Source organism: Nycticebus coucang, chromosome 3 (genome assembly GCF_027406575.1).
Source record: "Nycticebus coucang isolate mNycCou1 chromosome 3, mNycCou1.pri, whole genome shotgun sequence".
Taxonomy (NCBI): domain Eukaryota; kingdom Metazoa; phylum Chordata; class Mammalia; order Primates; family Lorisidae; genus Nycticebus; species Nycticebus coucang.
This window is the reverse complement of record NC_069782.1, coordinates 87157661-87185652: the sequence shown is the minus strand read 5'-3', so window position 1 is coordinate 87185652 and position 27992 is coordinate 87157661. Positions and strand designations below refer to the sequence as shown.

The window sequence follows — 27992 nt, the reverse complement described above, 5'->3', positions numbered from 1 at the left end:
CTTCCTTGGGCGAGTACTATAGTGCCACTTGTTGTGCTCTGTTGAAGAGCTCAGGTGAGCTTGGCCTTGGACACCAGTTCCAGCTCCTGCAGCCTGGTTTGGCTGTGTTGCTCCATGGAGGCAAATGGAGAAGAGATGCCTGCGGATCTGTGCTCCAGCCAGCATCTCTCGGGAATCCTTTTTGTAGATGACAACACTGTTAGAGTGATATGATGGTTGCATACCATTGACCAGTTTAAGTCATTCCTTACTAATTGGAAATCAAACCTGTTTCTTCTTTCTTTTTTGTTCCTTCTTCTATTGTGAAGCAGAGAGTGATAAGCATATCCAGTGGCTCCTGGGGGCAGATGGCGAGGTCTGGGTCTGGGTCATGGGAGAAGGCCCTGGAGACAAGCCCTATGAAGAGATCTCTGAGGAGCTGATTGCAGAGAGGGCACGGCTGCAGGCACAGAGGGAGGCTGAAGAGCTTTGGTGAGGAGTCCCAGGGGGTGCTGGGTGGGGCCAAGCTAAGGAAAATTGGTTGTGGGTGGGAGGGAAGAGGGTTCAGTGTCTGAGTATTTTGAGCTCTGCTAAGATCAGGTGACCAAAGCATCAGAGTCTTACACTGGGCTCAGATCTTGGCTCTGCCAATTTATAGTTAGCTGATCTGGGGCCTCAGTTTTCACATCTGTGCTGTGGGCATAACAGCACCCTTGCCCTACAGATGCAGTTTGGATTCATTGAGACAACATATATCACAGGCTTTTGTTTTTGTTCTCACTTGTTAGCCTGGGGACAGGTCAACAGTTTGGATTCATGTTTGTTATCATTTTTTTCCTTGTCAAGTTACCCATTGTTCTCACACAAGACGATAGTTGAGCCTTGATAAGATTTGGAGTCAGACTCCTTTCACGAGCAACTTTTAACATTTTTTGGCCAAACTTGGAAATCCACATGACATTGACACCATCTCCCCCCTAGTCTTTTTGTGCACTCACCCTTGACTTGAAGCTCAACAGCCCTAATTTTTAATGACAGAGTTTCAGTTGTGAAAACATGTAAACAACACTGAAAACTATAAAAAATAAAGAACAACCCACATCCACCACTAAGAAAACCATAGTGAATGTTTAGGAAATATGTGCTTTGCAAACTGTTTTATTCACACATTGACAAATTGATTAACATAGATCCACAATGCCTCTTAAGATTACTATGTAGTACAGATACTGTTTTACACCAATTTTTTGACCTTTTTGATGGCCATTTAAGTAGTTTAACATTTTGTATGTTTAAAAAATTCCCTTACAAGCATTTTTCCCCATCTTTGTACACTAGAGTAAGAAATGAGATTTCCTGGTCTTATTTTCCAAATCAATTCAGCTGGTTTATACTTCTGTATTGAGAATGCCTATTTCTCCCCACCTTTGCCAATGTTGAGTTTTGTTGCCATTTTGCTCAACCAAGGAAAGACTGCTCATTGTTTTACTTCAGTGTTGCTATGTGGTCCTTTAGTTTTTCATATGAGCTTATACCTGCTGGTGTTCTCTTGGAAGGAGACAGAAGGAGGCAGAGATCACCAAGAAGTTCCGGGACGCTCTGGCCAATGAGAAAGCCCGGATCCTGGCTGAGAAGTGGAAAGTGGAGATGGAAGACCGCAAGGCTGCCAAAGTTTTAGAGGAACGTATCCATGAAGAATTCAAGGTCGGTCTGTGCTTGGGGCCCCATGTGCCATCACCTGGGGCTGGCCTCTGGTTTGGACCTGTCCTTGGCCATCAGCTCCTATTGGGCACTTTAGGAGAACAGTAATCTGGCATGTCTGAGCAGGAAGGAACTTGACATACCACCTGGGCTAGTCCACTTCCTGTGCAGATGAGGAAACTGAGGGTCAGACAGGGGAAGAGGCTTGCCAAGGCTACATATGGGGTTGGGGATGAACTCAGGCCTTCTGCATCCCAAACCATAGGTCCATAGAAATGAGGCATAGAAAGAACTGAGTTTCTGGTCAGACCAGCCTGTGATCCAGTTCCAACTCGACTACGTGCGTACTGCTGTGTGACCTCAGGAAGCTTGCCGAACTTCTCTGAGCCTTCACTTTCTTGGTTGTAATGTTGAGGTAATAATAACACTCTGCTTGAGGAGTTTATGAGGATTAATGAAGATGATATACACACAATTTTTGGCCTACAATAGGGAGTTATTGGTCTATTATCAGATCCTGGCTAAAACAAATAGCAAGTTTTTCTGGCAAATCTGAGCTTTTGCAGGCAGGCATTTTAACAGGGAACTAGAGTCATCCTAGGAACATGGCCTTATGCTGCTACAGCCATGATAGATTTTGGCCAAGTCTCTTAGTGCAGAGGTTTGTTATGTATGTGCAGAGAGTTCTTCAGCTGTCTGTATATTGATGGCTTTTGACAATTTAAAAAATTAAAGAAATCTTTTTTCTTTACATAATGACAAAGTGAGGATGTTAACATTTTAAACTCATTTACGTTGCAAATATTTTTCTCAGTGTTGTTTTTTCTTAATTTTGGTTTTAGTATTCTCAGATGTACAGAAGATTAACATCAATCTATCTTTTCTCTTTATTATTTGTTTCGTACTTAGAAAGATCTGTGACACCACAAGCTTATGAAAAAACCAACATTGTTTTGTATGTCATTCATGCCTTTATTTCTGTGCATGGAATTTTCTTTCATTTTGGGATTGCTGTGATGTAAGGCTCTAACTCCATTTTCTTCCGAATGGCTAGCCAGTTGTCCCAGTACTGTTTATGGTGTAATCTAGTCTCTCCTTTATCATTGGATTTGCTGCCTTGATTGGATTCTTTTTGCTTCCTTCTGGGTCTCTCTTTGTGGAGTTTTTTTCCTTCTGATTTATTATTCCTGAGCCAGACTTAATTGTTTAATTATTGTAGCTTTAAAATAAATTTCAACATCTGTTAAGGTAAGAACCCTATCATTACTCTTCATTTTTAGATGTCCTTGTCTAAACTTAGCCATTTTTTCCTACCAGGGAAACTTACAAATTATTTTGTCACTATCCTTCCTACCCCCAACAACAAAGACCATAGTAATTTTCATTGAATTGGGGATTTTTACAACACTGAATCATTGCATCTTTTTGTTCAGGAATGTGGTATGTTTCTTCTGTTATTGTTAATTTTTTTTTTATTAAATCATAGCTGTGTACATTAATGCAATCATGGGGCACTATACACTGGTTTTATATAGAATTTGACATTTTCATCACCCTGGTTAACATAGCCTTCCTGGCATTTCCTTAGTTATGTGTTAAGACATTTATATTCTACATTTAGTAAGTTTCACATGTACTGTTAATTGTTTTTAACATTGTAAATGCACTTGCCAGACATAACCCCAAACGTTTTCAATAACTCACATACCCCTATGTACTATGTAATATTATTTTGGACCGTGGTAAAATTTATTTTCCTTAAATGCTCCACATTTCTTCTTTAGTTAATTTTTTTTTTTTTTTTTGAGACACAGTCTCACTTTCTTGCCCTGAGCACAGTGCCATGGCATCATAGCTCGCAGCAACCTCAAACTCTTGGGCTCAAGAGATCCTCTTGCCTCAGTCTCTAGAGTAGCTGGGACAACAGGCGCCCACCACAACACCCGGCTATTTTGTTCTAGCTTGAACTTGCGAGCTCAGGCAATCTTCCCACCTCGGCCTCCCAGAGTGCTGGGATTATAGGCATGAGCCACCACACCGGGCCTTTAGTTAAATTTTATGTTTAATATTTGTTGTTGCTATTGTGAATGAGATTCTCCCCATTATTTTTAAGCCTATTCCAATTCTAGTTATATATTTGCATTGTCACTTATCTCCTTATTTAACTTTCCCATGAGCTATAATTTTCTTAGGAAGAGTCTTGTGTTTTAAAGTGAAGCAATATTTATTCCCCAAACATTTTATTTATTCAGAAAAATTTCAAACATGCAGAAAAAGTGAAATAAAAATAAAGGGAACATTCATATATTCTCCACTTAAATTCACCCATATTAATGTTTTGCCATGTTTGCATTTTATATGTATATGTTCATACATATATCATTCAATGTTGCTCTGGTTTTACTGAACAATTTGAAAGGAAGTTGTGGATATCATGGCATCCTAACTCAGGGGTTAGCAAATTCTTTTCTGTAAAGTAAGTATTTAAGGCTTTGAGAGCCATTCTGTTTCTGTCAGGACTACTCAGCTTTCCATTGTAGCACAGTATCAGCTATAGATAGTAGAGAAGTGAAAGGATGTGGCTGTGTTCCTGGAGGACTATCAACGTTGGCCAGACGTGGCCTGGGGGCCTTGGTTTGTGAACTCTTGATCAAACTCTAAGTAGTTCAGCATGCCTCTCCTATGAAAAAGAATGTTTCCCTGCATGGCACAACAATCACTGCCACATCTCTTGTATAATAATTCCATAATAATATTTCAAATCCAACCCATAGTGGAGAGATATTAATTTGCATTGCTGGATTTTGCATATGATTATTTGAGTCTGCTGGGGAGAAAAGCAATTCTTTTTGTGTATCTCTAACAGGAAGAGCCATTTGTTCCAATTTCTGGTCTTCCACTTCTCCAGGCACTGGAAGGGTGGTTCTGTGGAGCTGGGATCCTGTGTCTCAGTTCACAAGATCATGGAGGGATTAAGTTATCAGTGGAGATTTGCTGGTTGATAGTTTTCTTGAGAGCCTCTGTGACAGAGGGGATGAGAGATTGTGGGCTGCTCTGTGCCAGGGCTCATAGAGAGCCAGTACGGCCATCTGGGCAGGCTCTAGGTTCACTGAGGGACTCCAACATGGGCTTTGGGTATTATTTATTTATTTATTTATTTTGGTCCAAACATTGATTTGCTAAATGTGATTGTTTAAGCTCCATTAGAAATAGTAACCCTGATTTGGTATGTTTTGATTTCTAGAAGCCTCAGACATGCAAGTCATGTCTCAGAGGCCCTGGAGGGGCTCATTAGGGCAGTGTCTGTTACCAACATCAGATGAAGTACTCTGGAGTTCAACAGTCCAGGTTAATGACTGGGATTTTTTTTTTTTAGCTCTTCCTTCTGTTTTGTTGAGCTCCTCATCACAGGAAAGAGTGAAGCATAGGCCGAAACATTGTCTCAAAAGGTTTCTGTGGTAGATTAAATGGGGCTGGTAGCAAATTCTTTGCTACTCCTTCCTTTGATAGGTGGGGGGGGTCTATTCCCCTGCCCTTGAGTCTGCACCAGCCTTGCAACTGGCTTTGACATATAAAACACAGTAGAAAACTCACGTAACTTTTGAGGACAGGCTGTAAGAGATTTGTAGCTTCTACTTTTACCTCTCTTGCAATGCTCCCCATGCTTGGAAGTTGTCCCAGAAGACACCCTACTACCCTAAACTACCATATGGAAAGGAAACCCAAGCAACCATAGGGAGAGTAAGGGGCTAAGTGGAGGGGCACTGAGGCACCAGACAGGGAGTAAAGCATCTTGGTTCTGCCAGCCCATTCCAGTGAATGACCCCAGCCAAGTGACTGACCCTCGTGACCTGGTTAGATTATTAGATTTCTGGCTGAGCTAGAAAGTTCAACCGAGGCACACTGGTAATCGAAAACAAAAGTGAGTGGAAACTGAAAATAAAACTGGAACAGCCCAGACAGTGTGAACGGAGAGCAAAAGTGATCTGCGCAAGTTTCAGCGTAACAAAGATAAATTTTATTTAAGAACAAAGATAAAGTTTACAGCACTTCCCAAAGAGAGATGGAAGTGGGTCCCTCTCATGAAGGAGAAGAGGTGAGAGAGATGAAGACAAGAGCAGTTGGAGGTACACATACCTCTTCCTCTCAGTTTGGAGTTGGTGGGAAGTCTTCCATTGGCCTCCCTGCACCACCAGGCAGTATTGCCCTTTTCTATTGGTCATTGACTGATGTCCTCCTCTATTGGTCATCGATTCCCTAGGTTACCTCATGCCCACATTCTTTCCCCGTTTTTGGAGAGAACTGTTGAGTGATGAATGACTCTATGGGCCCTCTAGGCTTCCTTAGGCCTCAGGCCAGGCTTTCCTGCCATCTTCCTTGAAGCCCCTATCTTTGTGTTCCCTCTCAGGACCGTAATACAACATGACCAGTGTTCCTGTAATAAGAGGACATTTAGACACAGGCACACACAGAAAGGAAAGACCATATTAGGATGCAGCAGCCACCTACAAGCCAAGCAGAGGGGGTTCAGAAGGAACCCACCCTGAGGACACCTTGTCTTTGGATTAGCAGCGTCCAGAATGAAGGAAACAGTTTCTGTTATTCAAGCCACCTAGCCCTTGGCCCTTTGTTAAGGCAACCCAAGCTGACTGATGTATTCCCTGTCCAGACGAGGGAGCAGCAACATGTGGGTGAAGCCCCTCTGGCTCTGACAGGCTTGGAGTATTTTTTCCCTGAGACCCGCTCCTGCCTGGAAGATCATACGGGGCCAGGGATAGAGCTGACGTGCCTGGGTGGAAGCCACCATGGGTGGTGCCCTGTGGGTGGAGTGATATGGTGACAGAGGCCAGAGATTACCAAACCCCAGGGGAGGAATGAAAAAATCTCTGTGTAGACTGTGAAGTGCCGTGCCAGTGTGTGGAATGATTTTCATGATGCTGAGATGTTAGTGACTGATGAAGGGAAAATACGGCTGTGAGGTCCAGCTCCGCTTGTTCTGCTTTGGCATCTGACAGACTTAGGTTCTAATTTTGTATAAGTGAATAACTTTCAGCTCTAGTATTCTCCATCTTCAATCAAGGAGCCAACCCCATTTCTATTACAACCCCATACTCTCCTCCAGCTCCCTGTCTGTGCTCTGACAACCCAAAATAAGTGACTGAGGCAAAGATCTCAGTTGATGGAGTTATATGAAGTCAAAGTTTGAGGACATACCTGGGAAAAGTACAAGCTATAGATGCATCTGTGTCTGTTTTGTCCAAAGAGGGATTGGAGAACTTCAGTATTTAAGGTGTGGAGCATACGGAAAGAAAACGGAGGAGGGGGTGGGCAGGGAGGCAAGTGGCTACATTCTTGAGAGTCCAGGAAATCTACATTTTACACAAGATAAGGTGAATGCTTGAAGAGAAAAAGCGAAGAGAAGGAAGTGTGTTGCTACCCAGCCAGTTCATCTGCCCGCTGCCCAAGAGAAGGCCGATATTCAGAGACATCAGAGTTTAGAGCAGAGAAAGAGTTTCTTCTGTATAGTGCTAAGTAGGGCGATGGGAGCAATTTTTCAAATTTGTCTTCCTGAGAAGTGGGGGACAAGGTTTTTAAAGACAACTTGGTGGGCAGAGGACAAGATAATTAGGGTCTGCTAAATGGCTGGTTTCAGGGTAGACTCATCAGTCCTTTGGTATGGGTCACTGGAATGTAGGACTGTGGGTGGAGGGTCCAAGACAAGCTGAGTCAGTTCCTTGGCTTGGGTGGGTCCATTACTGAAATGCAGGACCTGCAAGATATCTAAAAAACGTGGGTAAAGAAGCAAACAGAGGCAACAGTGATTATTATCAAGCAAATGAGGGGACAATGGCCGATTATTATGTTTTTTTTTAGTGAAGCCTGCTCTTTCTCAGAGTTCTGGAGGCCCTTAGTCTAGTTCTCACCTTGTGCCTCTTCATCAGTTTGTAAAGGCAATTTCAGAAGAATCCATTATGTAGCTATCCCTGGGTAGGTGGAAGGATTGATCTTGCCTTGTCTCTGTTCTGTACTTGGGAAAATAACTTATAAACAATTTTATTAGTGTGGAATCAAATAGACTTTCCTTTTAGGAGGTAGACTTAGCCTTAGACCTTAAGTTATAACTTGCATGTTCTTGCTTACGGGAGGCCAGCAAGGAGTTTCCTCATGAATAGTCTGGGGGGGTGGGGGGGAAGTCCTTATAGATATCTCAGGCCTTTTACCTTTCTGTGGAGATCTGGCTAATGCTTAATATTAGTAACAGTTATTCATTTGGAAGAGGTGCTGCATGACTCAGCCTCCAGGCCTGACCTTCCCTTCTGCATAAGGAGTTGGGGGTGGGCCTGATATTTCCATTTTTCTTCACAGTTCCTTTCAGTGCAAATGTCCCATAAGGGTCAACTGTACCATCTCCATTCCTTCCCCCACAGTGCCTGCCCAGCAGCCGGCCTCTCCACTCCACCAGGGCTTTCTGGTCGCTATCTCCTGTCACATCCTGTGGCCACATCCAGCAGTCTCTCGTGGTTTCTGTGTCCTTATCTTTTGTGGTGTCTCAGCAGCCTTCAGCTCAGTTTACCACTCTCTTTTCCTTGGAAGGCTCTCTTCTCTTGGCTAGCCCCAGACTTGCTCCTTCTAAGTTTTTATCTTACCCCTTAGGCTTCCTCCCTTTCTCTGGTTCCGACTCTTTCTCTCATCTTCTAAATGGTGGAGCTACCTGGCACCCTGGTTGCTTCCTCTTAATTGCTTCTGTTCAAGTCCCAAGGCTGAGCAACTTATCCTGGCAGGGACCTAGGCTCCTGCAGCTCCCAACCTACAGCAGGCCTTAGGACAGTGGTATCTCAGACTCATCCAGAATAACACTTTGCCTTCTTTTTGTCTTTTACAAAGACAATGCAATGCTGCAATGGATAATTCTATACTCCAGGATGCCATTTGTTTAGCCTTTGCCCTGGTCATTTCCTCTGCCTGGAAATTTCTTGCCCCTGAGTCTCACTGGGCTGCCTCCTGCTTGTTCTTCTGGTCTCAGATTGCCTTACACCTTCTCAGAGGTCTTCAGGTCACACAGCCTACAGGAGCATCCTAGACTCTGCCACTTGTGCTGTTTTAATTCTTTGTGTACTATTTATTATTTTGTGATATTTCTTGATTTCTAATTTATTTGTTTAGTGTTTTCCCTGCACTGGGAGACAAGCTCTGAGAGCATGGTGACTGGGTCTGTCTGGCTCACTGCTATGTTCTCAGCACCTCTAGCAAGACTAAGTCTCGCAGATGCTCAAGAAGTAATTGCTGAACGATTAGAGAAAGCCCCTTAACTTCTTCAGTCCTTAACTCCAAACTCTTAGAGAGTGGGTCATAAGGAAGTTGGCATTTTATCTGACTTCTAAACAATAAAAATGTGATTACTGGATTAAAGTCCTCAATCAAAGCTGTGTCAGAAGCAACAATAATCTTGTCATGTTTAAAGCGAAGGATTGAAAATTCACCTTCTGGAGGAGGGACACAAATATGAGAGGGTCCTCATTTAACAAAAGCAATCAGTGTAACCTGGTTCTGTGCACCCTCAAAGAATCCCCAACAATTAGAAAAAAAAACAAACAAACAGAAAATTCACATTTATCTCCCTTTGCCCCTACTGATCCATTAAAATAGTATCAAAGGAATGAAAAAGTTATAAACTATGAGGAAGGAAGGATGAGAAGAGAAAAGGATAGGTAAGAAGATATCCAGAAGTCTTTGTAAGCTGGGAGACAGTGGGAACGAGATGCGGGTTCAGTGGGGTCCCTGCAGGCTGGCGGCAGTGAGGCAGCTCAGCCCAGACCCCCAGGAGGCCCAGGACTTGGAGGCACTAGATACTGTGCAGGGTGGGGCTGAGAAGGTGGCATTGGCTGCACATTTCGGTGTAGAGTGGCTGGACCCATATGTCCCCATCTCCCCCTTTTTCTTCCAGACTACCGTGTCCCTCCCTCTGGCCAGAAGGAGAGGAGAAGTTGAATGGGAATGGCTTGGAGCTCAGGGTGTCAGGCGAAGTAGAGAAGGCAGGACGGGCAGGTGGGAAACGGGGTTAAGTCAAGGTCTGAACTCTGAAGGGTGGGACCTGTAGCCAGGGTTGCCCCTACGGCTGTACAGGGCTGGAAACATTTTTTTTTTAAGTGGGGTCTTTATGTTAAAAATTTGAGTCACATAAAATCAGCCTGTCAGCACTATTTTGATGACTCATCTCATGTGATCCTGTGATAAAAATACTGTTCTGGCCAGTTGGACTTACCTGCTTGGTAGGCTGCCTTTTGGGAACCAGGTCCACTCACTGGCCCCAGGATGACTCTGTCAGTATGAATCCTGGAGTTCCTTGGGGTATCTGGCCAATCCCTTGCATGGAAGAGAAGGTCAGAGCGTACCCAAGAGGGAAGAAATAGAGACCAGGGCTCATGCAGGACCTGGCCTAGGTGTGGAGTACCTTACCTGGATAATATTGCTTTCCCCTATCAGTCCTGCGGGAACTATTTCTGGCCTGTCCTGAAGAGGAAATTGCGGAGGAAATTTTTTATAAAGAAAGGGCCCAGGCCAGGGCCCTGCTGTCATGGGCCCATCTTATCTGCAGCCCGTCTCCTGGAATGCTGGTGGTCACTCAGGAAGTTGGTGGAGAAGACACAGAATTATCTCACAGCAAGTGAAAGGGGGTTTGACCGTGTGTGTCCAGAAATGAGACCAGAGAACTAGAGAATACAGAGGTTTCAGTCAGGTTTAATGACAAGGCCAGAGACTGCCTAGGCAGAGCCAAAGATGGCGTTTGTGCTGAGGGCAGTTAGAAACTTCTTTTTCTGTGGGGCCATAGGGGATGGAAGAATTCCATAGCTTGCTGGTGGATTCTGGTGGGCTAGGGTCCTTCTGGGTTGAACCTTTGGGGCAGGGCTAATTAGACCCATTGTGTTCCGGAGAGGAGGGGAAAGGTTTGTCTGGGGCCCAGTTTGCCTCCTAACAGCAAGGACCTCTAGATGCTGACATTTTAGGGTTCTTCAGTGAACTGTTTTGTCCCTCAGTGAACTGGTTGGTGTCTCAGACGATTGCCCTACAGTGAAAACCAGCTCTCAGTGAAGCTCTGAGCATACTGTCTGAGCCCCTGTATTTAGATATTTATTTCTCTCTTGAATACAGTCTGAGGAAAACCTTTTGCATGGATGAGAGGAACCAAATTAAACCAACTTAAAACAAACAAGCACACACACACAACCACAGAGGAAACAAACCTACATCAGAGTAGGGGAGAAGAAAAAGCTCTAAAATGTTCAGAGAGATAAGTTATTGCTTCATAAAACAAGCATAAGATTCAATGAAGAGATAGGGACCGGCAAAGAATAAGAAAGATCGAAAATGACAGATGCAATGACTGAAATAAAAAATTCAGCAGAATGTTTGTTAGATAAAGTCAGTGAAATCAACCAAAAATTAGAGCAAAAAAGACAGAGGTGGAAAACAAGAAACAATAAGCTTGTTAGAGGATTGACTCCAGAAGACTAGCATTTAACAAATAGGAGTTCTATAAAGAAAAACAAGAAATGAGAGGAGAGGAAATTATTAAAGAAATTCCAAGCAAAGATGCATTCAACTGCAAAGACAAGAGACTCCAGATCGAAGTACCCTGGAGTGTCCAACACAATCGATGAAAGAAAATCCCTTTCAAGGCATGTCATTAAAAAAAGTTCAGAACATCGGACAGCGCCTGTGGCTCAAAGGAGTAGGGTGCTAGCCCCATATGCTGGAGGTGGTGGGTTCAAACCCAGCTCTGGCCAAAAATTGCAAAAAAAAAAAGTTCAGAACATCAGAGTTAAAGGGACCCTAAAGGCTTCCTGAGAGGAAAATGAATGCCTTATGCAGAAGGATGAGAATGAGAGAGGTAGTGCTGAGAAGACAAGAAGACTTTACCATTCTGCAGGAAAATGGTTTTTATTTATTTATTAATTTAATTTTTTAAGGAAAATGGTTTTTAATAAATTTCTATGAGTAGCTAAATTAGCAATTACAAGTGAAAGTAGCACATAGATATTTTCAGATGAGTAGAGACTCAGAAAGCTTCTCTGTGCATTCTTACCTGAGATACCCCACTGCAAAGTGAGGGCCTGGCCAAGAAAGCAGCGGGAGCTCCAGCCAAAGAAGGCCAGAGGCAGGTCTTGGCAGGATGAGTGAAGACGAGACGAAGGTGGCAAACAGCTCAGATGGAAAAGAAGGAAAGACGGCATCTGGGGCAGGGGTGTCCCTTGGAAAAAGATAACTGGTGCATCACCTTTTTTTTTTTTTTTTTGAGACAGAGTCTCAAGCTGTCGCCCTGGGTAGAGTGCCATAGTGTCACAGCTCACAGGGGACCTCCAACTCTTGGTCGTAAGCGATTCTCTTGCCTCAGCTTCCCAAGTAGCTGGGATTATAGGCTCCCGCCACAACACCTGGCTATTTTTTTGGTTGTCATTGTCATTGCTGTTTGTCAGGCCTGGGCTGGATTCAAACCCACCAGCTCCAGTGTATGTGGCTAGCACCCTAGCTGCTGAGATACAGGCGCCTCACCTTTTATAAGAAAAAGCACTTGGTTACACATCAAAAAGGTTTATGATAGGTGAGAGAAGTTGTTCAATATTTAGTGTCCAGATAAAACAATTCTAAAAACAATGTTACTTTCTTTGCATTATTATTATTGCTTAATATTTCGATGTAGCAATTGTCTGATTCCTTTTCTGAATGTATTTATGTTCTTTCGTTCTTTACGAGGTTTTTGTTTCTAGTCCTTATCGTAAACATTGTTATTAAATTTTAAATCTTTTTAATTTTGTGAAGGCAAAAAAAGGAAACCTAATTAATACATGTATATGTAAAAATAAAAATAATAATTAAAAATTATAACATTAAAAAAATTCTAAAAACAAGAAAAAATAAAGGAAATTATTGCTGGCTCGGTGCCTGTAGCACAGTGATTACGGCACCAGCCACATACACCAAGGGTGGTGGGATTGAATCTGGCCCCAGCCAGCTAAACAACTGCAACAAAAAAATAGCCAGGTGTTGTGGCAGGTTCCTGTTGTCCCAGCTACTTGGGAGGCTGAGGCAAGAGAATCACTTAAGCCTAAGAGTTGGAGGTTGTTGTGAGCTATGATGCCACAGCACTCTACTGAGGGTGACATAGTGAGACTCTGTCTCACTCTGTCTCAAAAATAAAAAAAAAAAGAAAAGAAAAGAAAAAAGAAATTATTGCAAAAAGAAAGCTGTCATATCATCGTATTTTAATGACTGGAAGAGGCCATTAATTGTAAAATCATGGTTTTATGAAGAAAACTTGTTGCCTATTAAAAAGGCAAGCTGTAAATTGCAAGCCACACCCAGGCTTCAGACATGTTAAAAAGTTAAAAAATGTACTTTTTGAAATTGGAGAAAGTAGCACCTCATTTGTATTTGTGGTGAACTACAATGTACATTGATTATTAGAGTTAACCACAAATGGTGATGCGAATTTACTGTGAGGCTGAGGAGAGGAAAAGTATGGGTGTTCACTCTCGGGAAGGATAAGTGCTCAACAGGCATGTGTGAAATGCAACATTTAAGGTCTACAGTTGGTAAATAAAGAATTAGCAGTGTTCATTAGAAATATGGATGTAGCCACTTGAAGGAACAGCTAACATGGTTGAAAATAGTGGCCTCTGGACACTGGTGCAGGGTTGGGTGGACGGGGCTGGGGTGAAGAGATTCAGAGAACTGCTGATTTGCATTGGCTCATAAGGTGTGTGTGACGTGCATGTGCTACTTTGATGTAAACCAGCAGAAAAGAAAGTACACATATGTACATGTGTGCAACACATACACATAGACACACACACACACACACATGCGCGTGATCTTTTGGGAGCTTAAAAGTGGGACAGAAATGGGAGATTTAGGGTTCCCAAACCTATTCTTCCTTTAAAATATCTTACCTAGACTTAAGGTTAAGATTTGATCACGTTGCCCTCCAGGAAGACCAGGCATATCTTTCCTGTTTCTTTCCTCTCTTCCCCCACAACAGGAGCCCCAGGGAGATCCAGAGCCCTGTTCTCTTTGCAGCTGCTGCGGAGTTCACACCTTGCTTCACAGGTCGGCCAGTTCACACGTGCAGGGACTGAGCCTGGAGTGGCCACTGCCGCCTGCTCACCTGGCCTGCTGCAGAGTCCCAGAGGCACTTCTCCCTGCGAGGTGTCGCTGTCGACTAATGCCATTCTGTCCTCATGACCTTTTAGAGGAAAGAGGAAGAGGAGAGGAAGCGAGGCGAAGAGCAGATTCGCCTGCAGGAAGAGCAGCGGGCGAAGGAGCTGTACTGGACCCTGAAGCAGGCTCAGCTGCACTGCCAAGCCAGCGAGAAGGAGGAGCGGGAGTGGGAGGAGCAGTGTGAGTAGCCGACCTGCCCCTCCAGCCCCTCCAGCCCCTCCAGCCCCTTCCGTGGTTTTGCGCTGCTTACAGCTCTCGGGTCAACAGCGTGCATGGCCCTGCTAAGGACTCGGAGGGTAAGGGCTCCGCCTTTTGGAGTTTACATGCCCTTTGGGGAGATTTCTTATGTTAAAAAGAAATCCTGCGTTTACTGAGTTGCCAGTAATTTCTTCCCTCTGTGCTATGCCTTGGGGATCCAGAGTTGAGGGGTCATGGCCCTTCCCTTGGAAGCATTAACCTATGACAGCAGCAGATAGACACACAGGCTAAGGGCAGCAAGGGAGGTTGCAGCATACAAGCTGTCAGAGACCAGAGTGGCTGTCCCAGTGGGCTTCCAGAGGAGGTATCCCAGAGGGAGTCTCGGTGGTGACACAAGAAATACGTGAGTCACAGAGGCTGGGGAGAGCGCTCCAGATGGATGCTCCTGTATTTACCAAGGCATGGTGACAAAGGAACGAGGTGTGCCTAGGATGTACAGGGCAGTGACAACTTGAAGAGTGGCAGGGTGGTGAGACTTTAGTGTGGAGCAGGAGGGTGGTGTTTTACTATGTACCTGGGATCTGTTTGTATCAGGTGTGATAAGACATGCAAGCTCAGATGTGATCCTCATGAAGGAAGAACCTTTTACTCATGATACCTACAGATAAGAGGCATGACACGCCACTAAGGGCCATGTGTGGAGTCACCAGGCTCTATCAAGAGGCAGAGGGGAGGGAGGAAAACAAGAACCTTTATTGTGGTTTCCTCAGAAGGGTAAGTTGAGACAGGAGAGGCAGGCTTGTTATTGGCTGGCGTGGATAATTTTAGTGGGCTCTGGGGTATAGATAGAGTTGGCTCTAGTTTTGTGGCATCTGTTCCTGGAGTGATTCGGACAGATGGATCCTGGCCGGCAGTGTAAGACCAGGAGGTGGTTGGGGCACTTGGGCTGTGGATTGGATGGCTTGCATATGGAGGTGTACTTGCCAGTTAGACCACCACTGTCTCTTGGAATTGGCTAGCCTGGTAGGGGCACTGTCTCCAGAATCAGCAAGGCCTCCATTGTCAAAAACCCAGAAACTACAGAAAATAGAAAGGTATGGTGAAAACAGGCGGACAGTGGGGAACTTTTGAAGGTGATTGACAAGATTCTGGCAGGCTTTGGGAGTGAGAGCCAGGAGGGGGCTGTTGGAGTAGTACATGTTGAAAGTGGTTGGAACTAGGGCCACGCAAGGAGACTAGGAATGAGAGATGTTTTCTGCTGGCCAGCCTTTTGGCCCTTGTATATCTTCACCTTACGTCAGATTCATTAAACAGACTTTTCGGACCATTTTTTAAAACAACAAATTGAGATGCAATTTATATGCTACAAAAATTGTCCTTTAAAATGTACAATTCAGCAGTTGTTATTATAGTATACTTGCAAAGTTGTGCAACCATCATCACCAATATCTAATTCCGGAAGATTTTTATCACTTTCAAAAGAAACTCGGGAACCAATCAATGACAGTTAATTTCTCCCTCCACTATGATCCTGGAAGCCACTGATCTAACTTCTGTCTCCATGGATTTGCTTATTATGGACATTTCATATAAATAGAATCGTAATATTCTAATGTATGCATATACCACATTTTTGTTTATTCATCTGTCAGCTGGTGAACATTTCAGACGTTTTAATTCATTGGCCATTTTGAATAATGTTACAACATTGCTCTGAACACTTGTGTAAGTTCAGTTCTCTTTGGCCTATATGCCTAAGAGTGGAATTTCTAGGTCATATGGTGTTCGTTTTTGTTGCTATAACTGAATATTTGAGACTGGGTAATATATAAAAAAGGAAATTTCTTAGTTCTGGAGGCTGGGAAGTCCAAGGTCTAGGAGTCACATCTGTTGAGGGCTTTCTTGCTGGTGGGGACTCTGCAGAGTCCTGAGGCAGAGAGGGACATCACATAGGGAGGGAGAGGTGCACTGACCCCTGACCTGGCTTTTGTAATAGACCTGCTTATTTAAAAACTAACCCATTCCTGTGATAACCCATTAATTCATTAATTCACTAATGCATGAATGGATTAATCCAGAGCCCTCATGATCCAATCACCTCTTAAGGCCTTACCTCCTAATACTGTTACACTGGGGATTCTCATTCTAAGTTTTGAGGGGAACATACATTCAAACTACTGTATATGGTAACAATGTTGAACATTCTGAGTAACTGCTACTCTGTTTTCCAAAGTGACCCCACCATTTTATATCCCTGCCAGCAATGTATGAGGGTTCTAATTTCTTTACATCCTCACCAACCCTTGTAATTGTGTTTTTTAATATAGCCATGCTAGTGGGTGTGAAGTGATATCTCATTGTGGTTTTGATTTGCATTTCCCCAATGACTAATGACATTCAGCATCTTTTGATGTGCTTTATGGCCATTTATATTCATTTTGGAGAAATGTCTCTTTGAGTGCTTTGCCCATATTTGAAAAGTTTTTGTTGTGTTGAGTTGTAAGAGTTCTTCATATATTCTGAGTATTGATCCCTTATCAGAGATACGATATGCAAATATTTTCCCATTCTTTGAATTGTCTATTCATGTTGTTAATAGTGTTTTTTGAAGTACAAAATTTTAAAATTTTGATGAAAAGTTCAATTTATTTATTTTTTGGTCATTTATGATTTGTATCATATCTAAAAAATCCATTGTCTAATCCAAGGTCACAGTGACCTATGCCTCTCTTTGTCCTAAGACGTTTGTAGTTTTAGCCTTTAAATTAATCAATCAATTAATTAATGTGTTTATTTATTTTGAGACAGAGTCTCACTATGTCGCCCTTGGTAGAGTCCTATGGTGTCACAGCTCACAGCAACCTCAAACTCTTGGATTTAAGCGATTCTCTTGCCTCAGTCTCCCAAGTAGCTGGGAATATAGGTGCCCGCCACAACACCCAGCTGTTTTTTGGTTGCAGTTGTCATTGTTTTGGCAGGCCTGGGCTGGGTTTGAACCCACCAGCTCCAGTGTATGTGACTGGCACCCTAGCAGCTGAGCTATAGCCTAGCCCTTAAATTTAGATCTTTGTTCTATTTTGAGTGAGGTAGGTTTCTTACTTAATTTTTTTTATATGTGGCCTTTAGTTGTCCAAGTGCCATTTTCTTAAAAGACTGTGTTTTTTTCTACTGCATGGTCTTGACACCCTTTCTGAAGATCAAGTGAACAAAAATATAAATGTCTTTTTTTGCACTCTCAATTCTATCCCATTGATTTATTTGTCTGTTCTTATGCTAGTACCACCCAGTCTTGATTACTGTAGCTTTATAGTGTGTTTTGAAATTGGGTTGTATTGGACATCCATAGTTGTTCTTTTTCAGGATTATTTTGGTTATTCTGAGTCCTTTGTATTCCTATATACATTTTAGCATCAGCTTATGAATTTTTGAAATGAAGCCAGCTGGGACTTTGATAGTGATTGCACTGAATCTGTACCTCAATTTGGAGAATATTGCCATCTTAACAATATTTTGTGTTCTAATCCATGATCACAAAATGTCTTTTCATTTATCTAAGTCTTTTAAAATCTATTTCAATAATATTTTATAGATTTTAGTGTAGAAGTCTTGCACTTGTTTATTCTGTTTTTTTTTTTTGAGATAGAGTCTCAAACTATCACCCAGGGTAGAGTGGTGTGGCATCATAGCTCACAGCAACCTCAAACTCTTGGGCTTAAGTGATTCTCTTGCCTCAGCCTTCCAAGTAGCTGGGACAACAGGCGCCCACCACAACCCCTTGCTTTTTGTTGTTGCTGTTGCAGTTGTCATTGTTGTTTTAGCTGGTCTGGGCCAGATTGAAACCCACCAGCCTTGGTGTATGTGGCTGATGCCCTACCCACTGAGCTACAGGCACCACTTTATTCTTACTTATTTAACTAGCTTTATTCTTAATTATTTATTCTTTTGATACTATTGTAAATAGAATTGTTTTCTTAGTTTCATTTTTGGATAGTTTATTGCTAGTGTGTAAAAATGCAATTGACTTTTGTCTATTGTTCTTGCATTCTGCAACCTTTCCAAAGTTGTGTATTGGATGGAATAGATTTTTTTTCCTTTTTTTTTTGTGGATTCCTTATGATTTTCTGCATGTAAGGTAATTTCATGTGCAAATAGAGATAGCTTTACTTTTACCTTTACATTCTGGATGCCTTTTATTTCTTTTTCTTGTGTAATTACTCTGGCTAAAACTTCTAATATGTTGAATAGAACTGGCAAAAACAGGCATCTTTGTCTAGTTTCTGATCTTATGGGTAAGCTTTTACCATTAAATATGATGTTAGCTTTGGGTTTTAATGGATAACCTTGTGTTGAGGAAGTGCCATGCTTTTTTTAGATTGAGTGTTTTTTGGATGAAAGGATGTTGGATTTTTTCAAATGCTTTCTCTGCATCTGTTGAGATAAGCGTGTGCTTTTTCTTCTTTATTAACATGATGTATTCTGTGGTGGAGTTTCACATGTTGAACCAATCTTGCATTCCTGGGATAAAACCCATTTGCTCATAGTGTATAAATATTCTCATATGTTGATAGATTCTATTTGTTAGTATTTTGTATTTGTGTTCACAAGGGATAGTGGTCTGTAGTTTTCTTGTAATGTTATCATCTGACTGTGATAGTAAGGTAATACTGGCTTCAGAGGATGAGTTGGAAAAGTGTTCACTCCCCTTCTATTTTCTTGTAAAAAACTGGAATTAATTCATCTTTAAATGTTTAGTAGAATTTACCAGTGTGCCATTTAGTCCTGGGATTTTGGGGGGGAAGTTTTTGATGAGCTATTTTTTTCTTAAATAAATGCTCCCTGAATTCCTGCAAGACTTTAGTTAATGTCTAACAATCTGAGAAAGTTGATTCTGACAATTTGTCAGTCTTTTCCTTGCTTTTACAGAGCAGAGGATTTTTAGAACTCCTTAAGTCACCTTGTCCACTTATATTCTTTTAAACTGATATTTAATTAATATTAAGCTGGTGCGAGTCCTGAAATACCCAGAACTTCTGGGACAGATTTGGAAACATAACCAGGCTATTGGGAAGTATTTAATTTTGTGTTGGCTATGTTTTCTATTCTATGTAACTGAGTATATAATCAAGTACCAGTGTTCCTCCTACTTCTTCCCATTGATGACCTTGCTTAGATGTTGTGGGGCCCTTGGGGCCAAGGCAGCGAGAGTGCTGGGTGCTCCGGCCCAGAGCAGAGATTATGCCATGTGCAGGGCTCAGGGAATCAGTGCCAGTATGGTGCAAACCTCATTTCTCAACCAGGCCCTCCGTCTCCCTTTCCTAGGGACTTACTGTTGGTTTCACAAAAGAGCTTTAAAACTAGGCTGTCTTTGTTCTCCAAATCCTCTTCAGGCGGCTGTTTTCTCGTGTGTTTGTGCTGAAGAGCATGTGGGGTCCCGTAGTCCCCTGGGCCTCTTCTAGCCTCTTCACTTCCTGTGGCTTTAGGGACCTTTCTGCAAAACAGGTTGGGGGGTGGGTTCCAAGTAATGTATTTTGAACCCTAGCACTCTGGCCCAGTGGCTGCTCTTATCTTGAGATTTTCTCCTCTTAGGGAAAACTCCTTTCTTGCCTGAGTGGTCTCTCCACTAGGCTCTTTGAATTAATGGGAACCCAAAACATTGTGTCATGCAGATAGAACTGAATGCTGGGCCCACCCCCGTGGGGTAAGCAGTGGGTAGACTCCCCTGGCCTCTCCTCCTGGAGCATCAGAGTGGTGAGTCCATCCAGTCCTTCCGATTTCTCCCTAACAGCATGAGGGGAGTAGTACTGCCAGTGTTTCTGGGAGATAGCAAAATGATTGGCTGAGAAGAACCTTCTATTTGGAACAAGAGCTGGAATTGCATTGTGGAATATGTGTGTGCAAATAGTTTAAAATCACAATGGGATTTTGCTTTAAGTCTCCATCCCTTGTTACTTGGGTATTGGTGAGCCTATGGAGCTGGGGAGGAAACGTAGGGGGTCCACTTTCAGGACCATGTCCTTCTTCTGCTGGTCACTCTCAGCTGTGGCACCTGGGTCTTGCTGTACAGTCACCTCTTCCTTTCAGAGTCAAAATTGTAAATACAAACATTGTGCTCAAAGCTCATTTTTCATCCAGGGGAAGGCTCTGAGGTGATGCCTCAGGGGCAGATGCACAGGAGAGGAGAAGGTTGCACCTGCTCACTGGTCACTGCTGGGCAGGGGCCCTTTAAGGGTTTTATGCTCATTTACATAGGGGTTGGAGTTGTTTGAAGAATTGCTAAATATGCCCCAGACTGTGTCCTCACTAAATGCATCTGAATGCCCTAAGACATGAGCATTCACAGAGCCTCTGAACATTCATCACTCATAAGTTGAAACAACCTCAAAGCAGACTGAGTTCTGGTATTTCTAGGCTACTGATAATGAACCGGAGACTCAGAAGGCAGGTTGGGGGATGGAGCTCAAGAAGCTTTTTCCTTCCTCCTGGCTTAGTGTTCTGGCCCGTGGATTAGGTGTCCTCCATGGACAGGATGTAGGAGGGATGTCTTTGGCCATCAGCCTCACAGAGCCTCCAGGGTCCATGCACAGGAAGTTTCATAAAGAGGCAATGAGTACTCAGGGAGCCCTTCCTGTGGAGTCTCTTAAACACTCGGCTGAGCACCCCAGACCGCTGAGTGGTGGCTGGGTTCCAGGAACACAAAGCAGATGTCAGCTGATAACACATTTGTTTGCAGCAGCAGAATCCAGGTAGGTGGAGACTCTGTCTGTACTGAAGTTCAGACTTGGTGGTGTTGTGAGAGAAAGCATTTTACTGTTTTTAGCTGTATAACATTCCTCTGCAACCTTTCCTCCTGCATCTGGGGGAAAATCTCATCATCAGGGCCACTGGCAACAACAGAATATACTTGGCCCTCTGTATCCTTGAGTTCCATATCATCAGATTCAACCACGGATAGAAAATGTTTTAAAAAAATAGCAACACAACAATAAATAATAAAATAACAGAAATAAAAACAATGCAGAATAATAGCTATTTAGACAGCATTTATATTGTATAAGGTATTACAAGTAATCTAGAGATGATTTAATGTAGTTGATGAAAGGTGTAAATGGTGTTTCCCAAAAACGAGGCTGCAGGGTAGATAAATGGTCAGGTCAGGTATATTGAAAGGGGAGGGTGACCCGCTTGGGCAGGGGGAAGATGGCATTTACACTCGGGGGCAGTTAGAGACTGCTTTTATATGGGTCCATGGTGGGTGGACACATTCCACAGGTTGCCTGGTCAGCTTAGGGTCTTTCAGCACTTCTCTGGGGTGGGGCTAGCCAGATCCTTTGTTTCTTTGTTTTAGGAGGAGAGGGGAAGGACAAGGGGAAAAAGGGTTGTGTGTGGCTGCGTTAGGCCCCTACCATATGAGAGGATAATGAAAATATGTGTATGCTACAAATTTTATGGAGGGAACCTGAGCATCGTGGTATCTGTGGGAAGGTGGGGGAGGAGTTTCCTAGAACGAATCCTCCAGGATACCAAGGGCCAACTGTACGTTGATTGAGCACCTACTATATGCCAACCATTGTGTTAGACATATTTTCTCTCCTGAAAAATCTCATAGTCTGGAAGAAGAGGCTCTCACAGTTACAGTCCAACAAGGGTTCTGATAGAGGTTTGTATAAAGTACAGGTAGAGGGAGTAAATCCCTTTGGAAAAAGGTGTGCATTAGCAAAAGGCCTTGTGGAGGAAACAGCATTTGGGAAGGTGGGGAAGGGCATCGTAGTAGAGGGAACAGCATTGGGCAAGGCAAGGTTGTTGTTTGCGTAGGTCAGGGCACATGTGTGATGCAGCGTGGGGCTCCCATGATGAAAAAGGAGGCTGTGAAGGTCAGATGGGGAAAAGCTAAAGAAGAAGAATTCATTCATTTAAATTCAGAATAGAAGAAGAGGCAGGTGGCTGGGTTTATACTGAAGGTTTATACTGAAAACGAGAAAAACAGTGCACAATCACAAAGTGAAGTCACTTGAGGCTATGCAGCGTGGGGAAAAGAGCCCTCAACTGGGAGCCCTGTCCTCGGCATCCTGTCCTGGCTCTGTCACTTACTAGGTGACATGGAGCAAGTTCTTGCTTAGTTGCTTAGTGTCCTCATTTGTAAAATGGGGTTAATCTTGTTGAGCTAAGTGAGCCTTGTTGGAAGGATGAAATGAGAGAGGAAACAAAAGTGCTTTCTAAGTTGTAAAAGAAAAGCACCTACAAAGTGCTTTTCTTTTTGTAGCTACACAGTGTGATGGAAAATTACGAGCTGGGCTGGTGTGTCACCAGGATGGAGAATAGAAATCATCTGGCCAGGAGCTGCCTGATTGCTAATCAATGTACTGTGTGGCAACTGAAAAGGGAAACACCTCTGAAAAACAGAGAAAAGATGTGATAATTCAGGCTTTATGATTTTAGTTCCTCATTTTATACTTTCTTAAAGAATGATGAGCTAAACTCTAGAGTCTGTCATTCAAATCCGACAAAGCCGTTCTGCACTCAATTAATTTAATATGAAAGATAGAGCGGGTCATTAATCTATCGGGGAGCAGCAGTTTTTGATAAAACACCCAAATTAAATTCTCCAAGTCAGAAAAAAAGGGAATTATCCCCTTTAGTATCACTTGAATACAGTTAGTTATTCAGTTCAACAGAGAATTTAGTTACTTATTCAGCCAGAGCTCTGGCTTCTGAGCAGCTCTGAATATATCAGACACAGAAATTCATTTCATCATTTTTCGACTGTGAACTGGTAAGAGTGTACAGTTGGAGAACATCTAGTTGCCCAGAGATTTAGAGATGAGCTAGTGTGACTTGACAAATGATATTATGTATGAAAATGGAACTTTTATTATTGTTATTTGGTTAGAAATATAGACAGAGTTTTGGAGCTGTTGGACTTACATTCACCCCTTGGGCTGCTTGAACTATGTGATTTTGGTTGTGGCCCTTAACCAGCCATCTGCACACTAGTTTTTCACCCCTTGCGGGGTTGCTGATTGAATTGAGCAGGAAACATGGGCTTAGGCCCAGTACTGGGTTCAGTATTGTGGGTTCACTTCCCTCCACTGGTAGAAAGGTGTGTGTTCTGGAGTTTGGCTTAATGTCAGAGATTCTAAAATGCTGTAGGCTCGAGACAGGCAGAACCTGAAGGGCTTCTGGGGATGGCATCTAGCCAGGGGTCGAAACAGAGCAGAATTTCAGGCTGGGAGGACAGCTAAGGTAGAAGACAAAAGAAGGGCTTTTTTTATCCACTCATGGGATAGGCAAGTGTGCAGTTTCTCCTTGGATATAACTAATTTGAAGTGCTTTCCAAACTCTAGGGGACAGATATTGTTGGTATTATAACTTGGAAAAATGCCAACCTGAACCCCAACGTGGCTGATTTGTGCCCTGCTTAGAGTTCTCTCTCCTCTCCTTGAATTGCTCAGGAATTCCTGAGATCTTTATGTCTTCCACATGGTGTGGGTGGTGTTCTGGTCTTAAGAAAGTTCTGGGGGGACAATCCAAGATGGCGGCCGAGTAATAGCTTCCCTGCAACAGGGCACGGTGAGTCTGGGGAGATAAGACTCCAGGCATCTCTGGCTGGTGGGATCTGCTTATAATCATCCCTTTGAGGATACAGGGAGTCAGAAGAGGAGGACCCCAAGAGGAGGACAAAAACAGTGCAAAACTGGCAAGTAGTTGCGTGTGTCTGATCTACCTAATCCCACCGGCAGCTGTAAGTACACGCAGCAGTGAGACTGCAAACCTGAAAGGCCTTACCTGTGAAGTGTTTCGGTGCTTTTGGACTTGGCACTCAGTTGAACTGCCTTTGGGGAGAACTAGAGCAGAAGTGCAGAGAACTTTGGGCATTGTCTAGAGCCCCAGACTGAGCTGCTGAGCCAGACGGAGTTAATAGTGTTCGGCTGTGGGCTGCAGGGAGCCACTGTGAGAGAACTGCCCAGCAAGCTCTGCCCTCAGGGTCGCAGAGCAAGGATTGGGCGGGAGCTAGTAACCTGGTGTCTGAGCAGCCTAATGGTGGGGACTGAGCTGCCTTACAGCCTTAATCCTCAGGGGCAGAGTGAGACTGGTTTTGGCACACTGGAGCCTTGGGCTGTTGCCCTGGATAGAGTGCTGTGGCATCACAGCTCATAGCAACCTCAAATTCCTGGGCTTGGCACTACCCAGACCTCCATAAGAGCTGCGCCGCGAACCCTGACCCGCAACCCACGCCTGCTGGGCCTCGGCATGCCCTGACCAGGAATTGTGGGAGCCGCGCAACACTGTGTCCTTCCTCCTGTACCCTCCATGCCTCCACACCAGCCTGCTTGTCTGGCCAGGGACTCTGGTAGCCATGTGCTCTCCAGAGCCCTCCCTGCCTCTGCGTAGAGCCCTTCTCCTGTCCAGAGACTGCTGGAGCCTTTGGCTCTCTGTGCCAAAGTCACTGGGCACCAGGCACTCCCAGAACCGTGCACAACACCTCCCACCCTGTTGCTGGATCCAGGTGTGTTACACTCCGGAGCTGCTTCCACAACCAGAACTCTCTAGCTAGAGCAGCCCCAGAGGAACTACACAGGGCCACTCCCTACAAAGATCCAGCAACAATAGAGTGATCCCGCTGGGGTCTAATCTTGGAGAAACACCTCCCGAACTCTGAAGACAGCCAGAGGCAATGGTGAGAAACAATCATGAGGTGAAATCAACAAAAAAACTCTGGCAATATGAATAGTCAGAGTAGATCAACTCCCCCAAGGATCAATGGGGCAGACACAGCACAAGATCCCATGCACAGACAAATAGCTGAGATGTCAGAAGTCAAATTCAGAATCTGGATAGCAAATAAGATCGAATTAGAATTCCAAGCAGTAACCCAAAAGATATCTCAAGAATTCAACGAATTCAAAGACCAAATGACCAAAGATATTGACACATTGAGACAAGAGGTTGCAGCCCTCAAAGATCTGAGAAACACAGTAGAATCCCTCAGAAACAGAATGGAGCAAGCAGAAGAAAGGATTTCTGACATTGAAGACAAAGCTTTCGAATGCTCGCAAACTCTCAAAGAGGAAGAGAAATGGAGAGCAAAAACAGATCGATAACTCTCTCAGAGAACTCTGGGATAATTAGAAGAAAACCAATATTTATGTTATAGGGATCACCGAAAGTGACGAAGATGCTTCACAAGGCACAGAGTCTCTTCTCCATGAGATTATGAAGGAGAACTTTCCAGACATGCCAAGAGATTCTGAAATTCAGATAGCAGACAGTTTCAGAACTCCAGCATGACTCAACCCAAATAAGACATCCCCTAGACACATCATAATCAACTTCACTAAAGTTAATATGAAGGAGAAAATTCTGAAAGCAGCCAGATGAAAGAAAACCATCACCTACAAGGGGAAGAATATTAGAATAACCGCAGATCTCTCTGCTGAAAGCTTTCAAGCTAGAAGAGGATGGTCATCGACTTTTAATCTCCTAAAACAAAATAACTTTGAACCCAGGATCCTGTACCCAGCTAAACTGAGCTTCATTTATGACAGAGAAATTAAATACTTCCATGACATTCACATATTGAAGAAATTTGCCATAACTAAACCATCTCTCCAGGATATTCTCAGACTTATCCTCCATAAAGACCAGCATAACCCTCCACCACAAAAGTAAACCCACCCAGAAAATTTTGATCAAATCCCAACTTCCACAGTTGCAAAAGGACTAAAAATGTCCGCTGGACTCTTGAAAGGCTTATCAATATTCTCAATTAATGTGAATGGTTTAAATTGTCCTCTAAAGAGGCACAGGTTGGCTGATTGGATAGAAAAACTCACACCAGATATCTGCTGCATACAAGAATCGCATCTTACATTAAAAGACAAATTTAGACTCAAGGTGTAGGGATGGTTATCTATATTCCAGGCAAATGGAAAGCAGAAAAAAGCAGGTGTTGCAATCCTATTCGCAGACACAATAGGCTTTAAACCAACCAAAATACAGAAGGATAAGGATGGACTCTTCATATTTGTTAAAGGTAATACTCAATATGATGAGATTTCAATTATTAATATTTATACACCCAACCACAATGCACCTCAATTTATAAGAGAAACTCTAACAGACATGAGCAACTTGATTTCTTCCAGTTCCATAGTAGTGGAGATTTTAACACCCCTTTAGCAGTGCTAGATAGATCCTCCAAAAAGAAGCTAAGCAAAGGAATTTTAGATTTAAACTTAACCATTCAACATCTGAACCTAACAGACATCTACAGAACATTTCATCCCCAAAAAACTGAATACACATTCTTCTCATCAGCCACGGAACATACTCCAAAATTGACCACATCTTGGCAAAAAAAATCTAACCTCAGCAAATTTAAAAAAATAGAAATTTTTCCTTGCATCTTCTCAGACCATCATGGAATAAAAGTTGAACTCAATAACAACAGGAACCTGCATACCCATACAAAAGCATTGAAGCTAAACAACCTTATGCTGAAGGATAGATGGGTTATAGACGAGATTAAGAAGGAAATCACCAAATTTTTGGAACAAAACAACAATCAAGACACAAATTACCAGAACCTCTGGGATACTGCAAAGGCAGTCCTAACAGGGAAATTTATAGCATTGCAAGCCTTCCTCAAGAAAATGGAAAGAGAGGAAGTTAATAAGTTAATGGGAAATATCAAGCAACTGGACAAGGAAGAACACTCCAACCCCAAACCCAGCAGAAGAAAAGAAATAACCAAAATCAGAGCAGAATTAAATGAAATTGAAAACAAAAGAATTATACAACAGATCAATAAATGCAAAAGTTGGTTTTTTGAAAAGATCAATAAAATAGATAAACTTTTGGCCAACCTAACCAGGAAGAAAAGAGTAAAATCTCCAATTTCATCAATCAGAATTGGTAAAGATGAAATAACAACAGACCCCTTAGAAATTCAAAAAATTCTTAACAAATACTATAAGAAACTTTACTCTCAGAAATATGAAAATCTGAGGGGCTGTGCCTGTGGCTCAAAGGAGTAGAGTGCTGGCCCCATATGCCAGAGGTGGTGGGTTCAAACCCAGCCCTGGCCAAAAACTGCAAAAAAAAAAAAAAAAAAAAAAAGAAGAAGAAATATGAAAATCTGAGAGAAATTGACCAATACCTGGAAGTACACCACCTACCATGACTTAGCCAAAATGAAGTGGAAATGTTGAACAGGCCTATATAAAGTTCTGAAATAGCATCAACTATACAAAATCTCCTTAAAAAGAAAAGCCCAGGACCAGATGGCTTTACGTCAGAATTCTACCAAACATTGAAAGAAGAACTAGTACTTATATTACTAAACCTTTTCCAAAATATAGAAAAAGAAGGAATATTACCCAACACATTCTATGAAGCAAACATCACCTTAATCCCCAAACCAGGGAAAGACCCAACAAGACAAGAAAATTATAAACCAATGTCACTAATGAATATTGATGCTAAAATACTCAATAAGATCCTAACAAACAGAATCCAGCAACACATCAAAAAAATTATACACCATGACCAAGTCGGATTTATCCCAGGCTCTCAAAGCTGGTTCAATATACGTAAATCTATAAATATAATTCAGCACATAAACAAACTAAAAAATAAGGACCACACGATTCATTCAATTGATGCAGAAAAAGCTTTTGATAATATCCAACATCCCTTCGTGATCAGAACACTTAAGAAAATTGGTATAGAACAGACATTTCTTAAACTAATAGAGGCCATCTACAGCAAACCCACAGCCAATATCGTATTTAATGGAATTAAATTGAAATCATTGCCACTTAGATCAGGAACCAGGCAAGGTTGCCCTTTGTCTCCATTGCTCTTTAACATTGTAATGGAAGTTTTAGCAATTGCAATAA

The 27992-nt window shown here is 42.8% G+C and overlaps 1 protein-coding gene across 2 annotated transcripts in view; it reads left to right on the top strand.

Moving 5' to 3' along the window:
- The window catches only part of SH2D4B (SH2 domain containing 4B), a 112770-nt gene that overhangs the window by 33786 nt on the left and 50992 nt on the right, over nucleotides 1-27992 (top strand). For both annotated transcript variants that reach the window (XM_053586191.1, XM_053586190.1), the window contains exons 2-4: nucleotides 309-471; nucleotides 1536-1683; nucleotides 13929-14076. In XM_053586191.1, the coding sequence (XP_053442166.1) occupies nucleotides 309-471; nucleotides 1536-1683; nucleotides 13929-14076 (459 nt within the window). The remainder of the gene's footprint in view (nucleotides 1-308; nucleotides 472-1535; nucleotides 1684-13928; nucleotides 14077-27992) is intronic.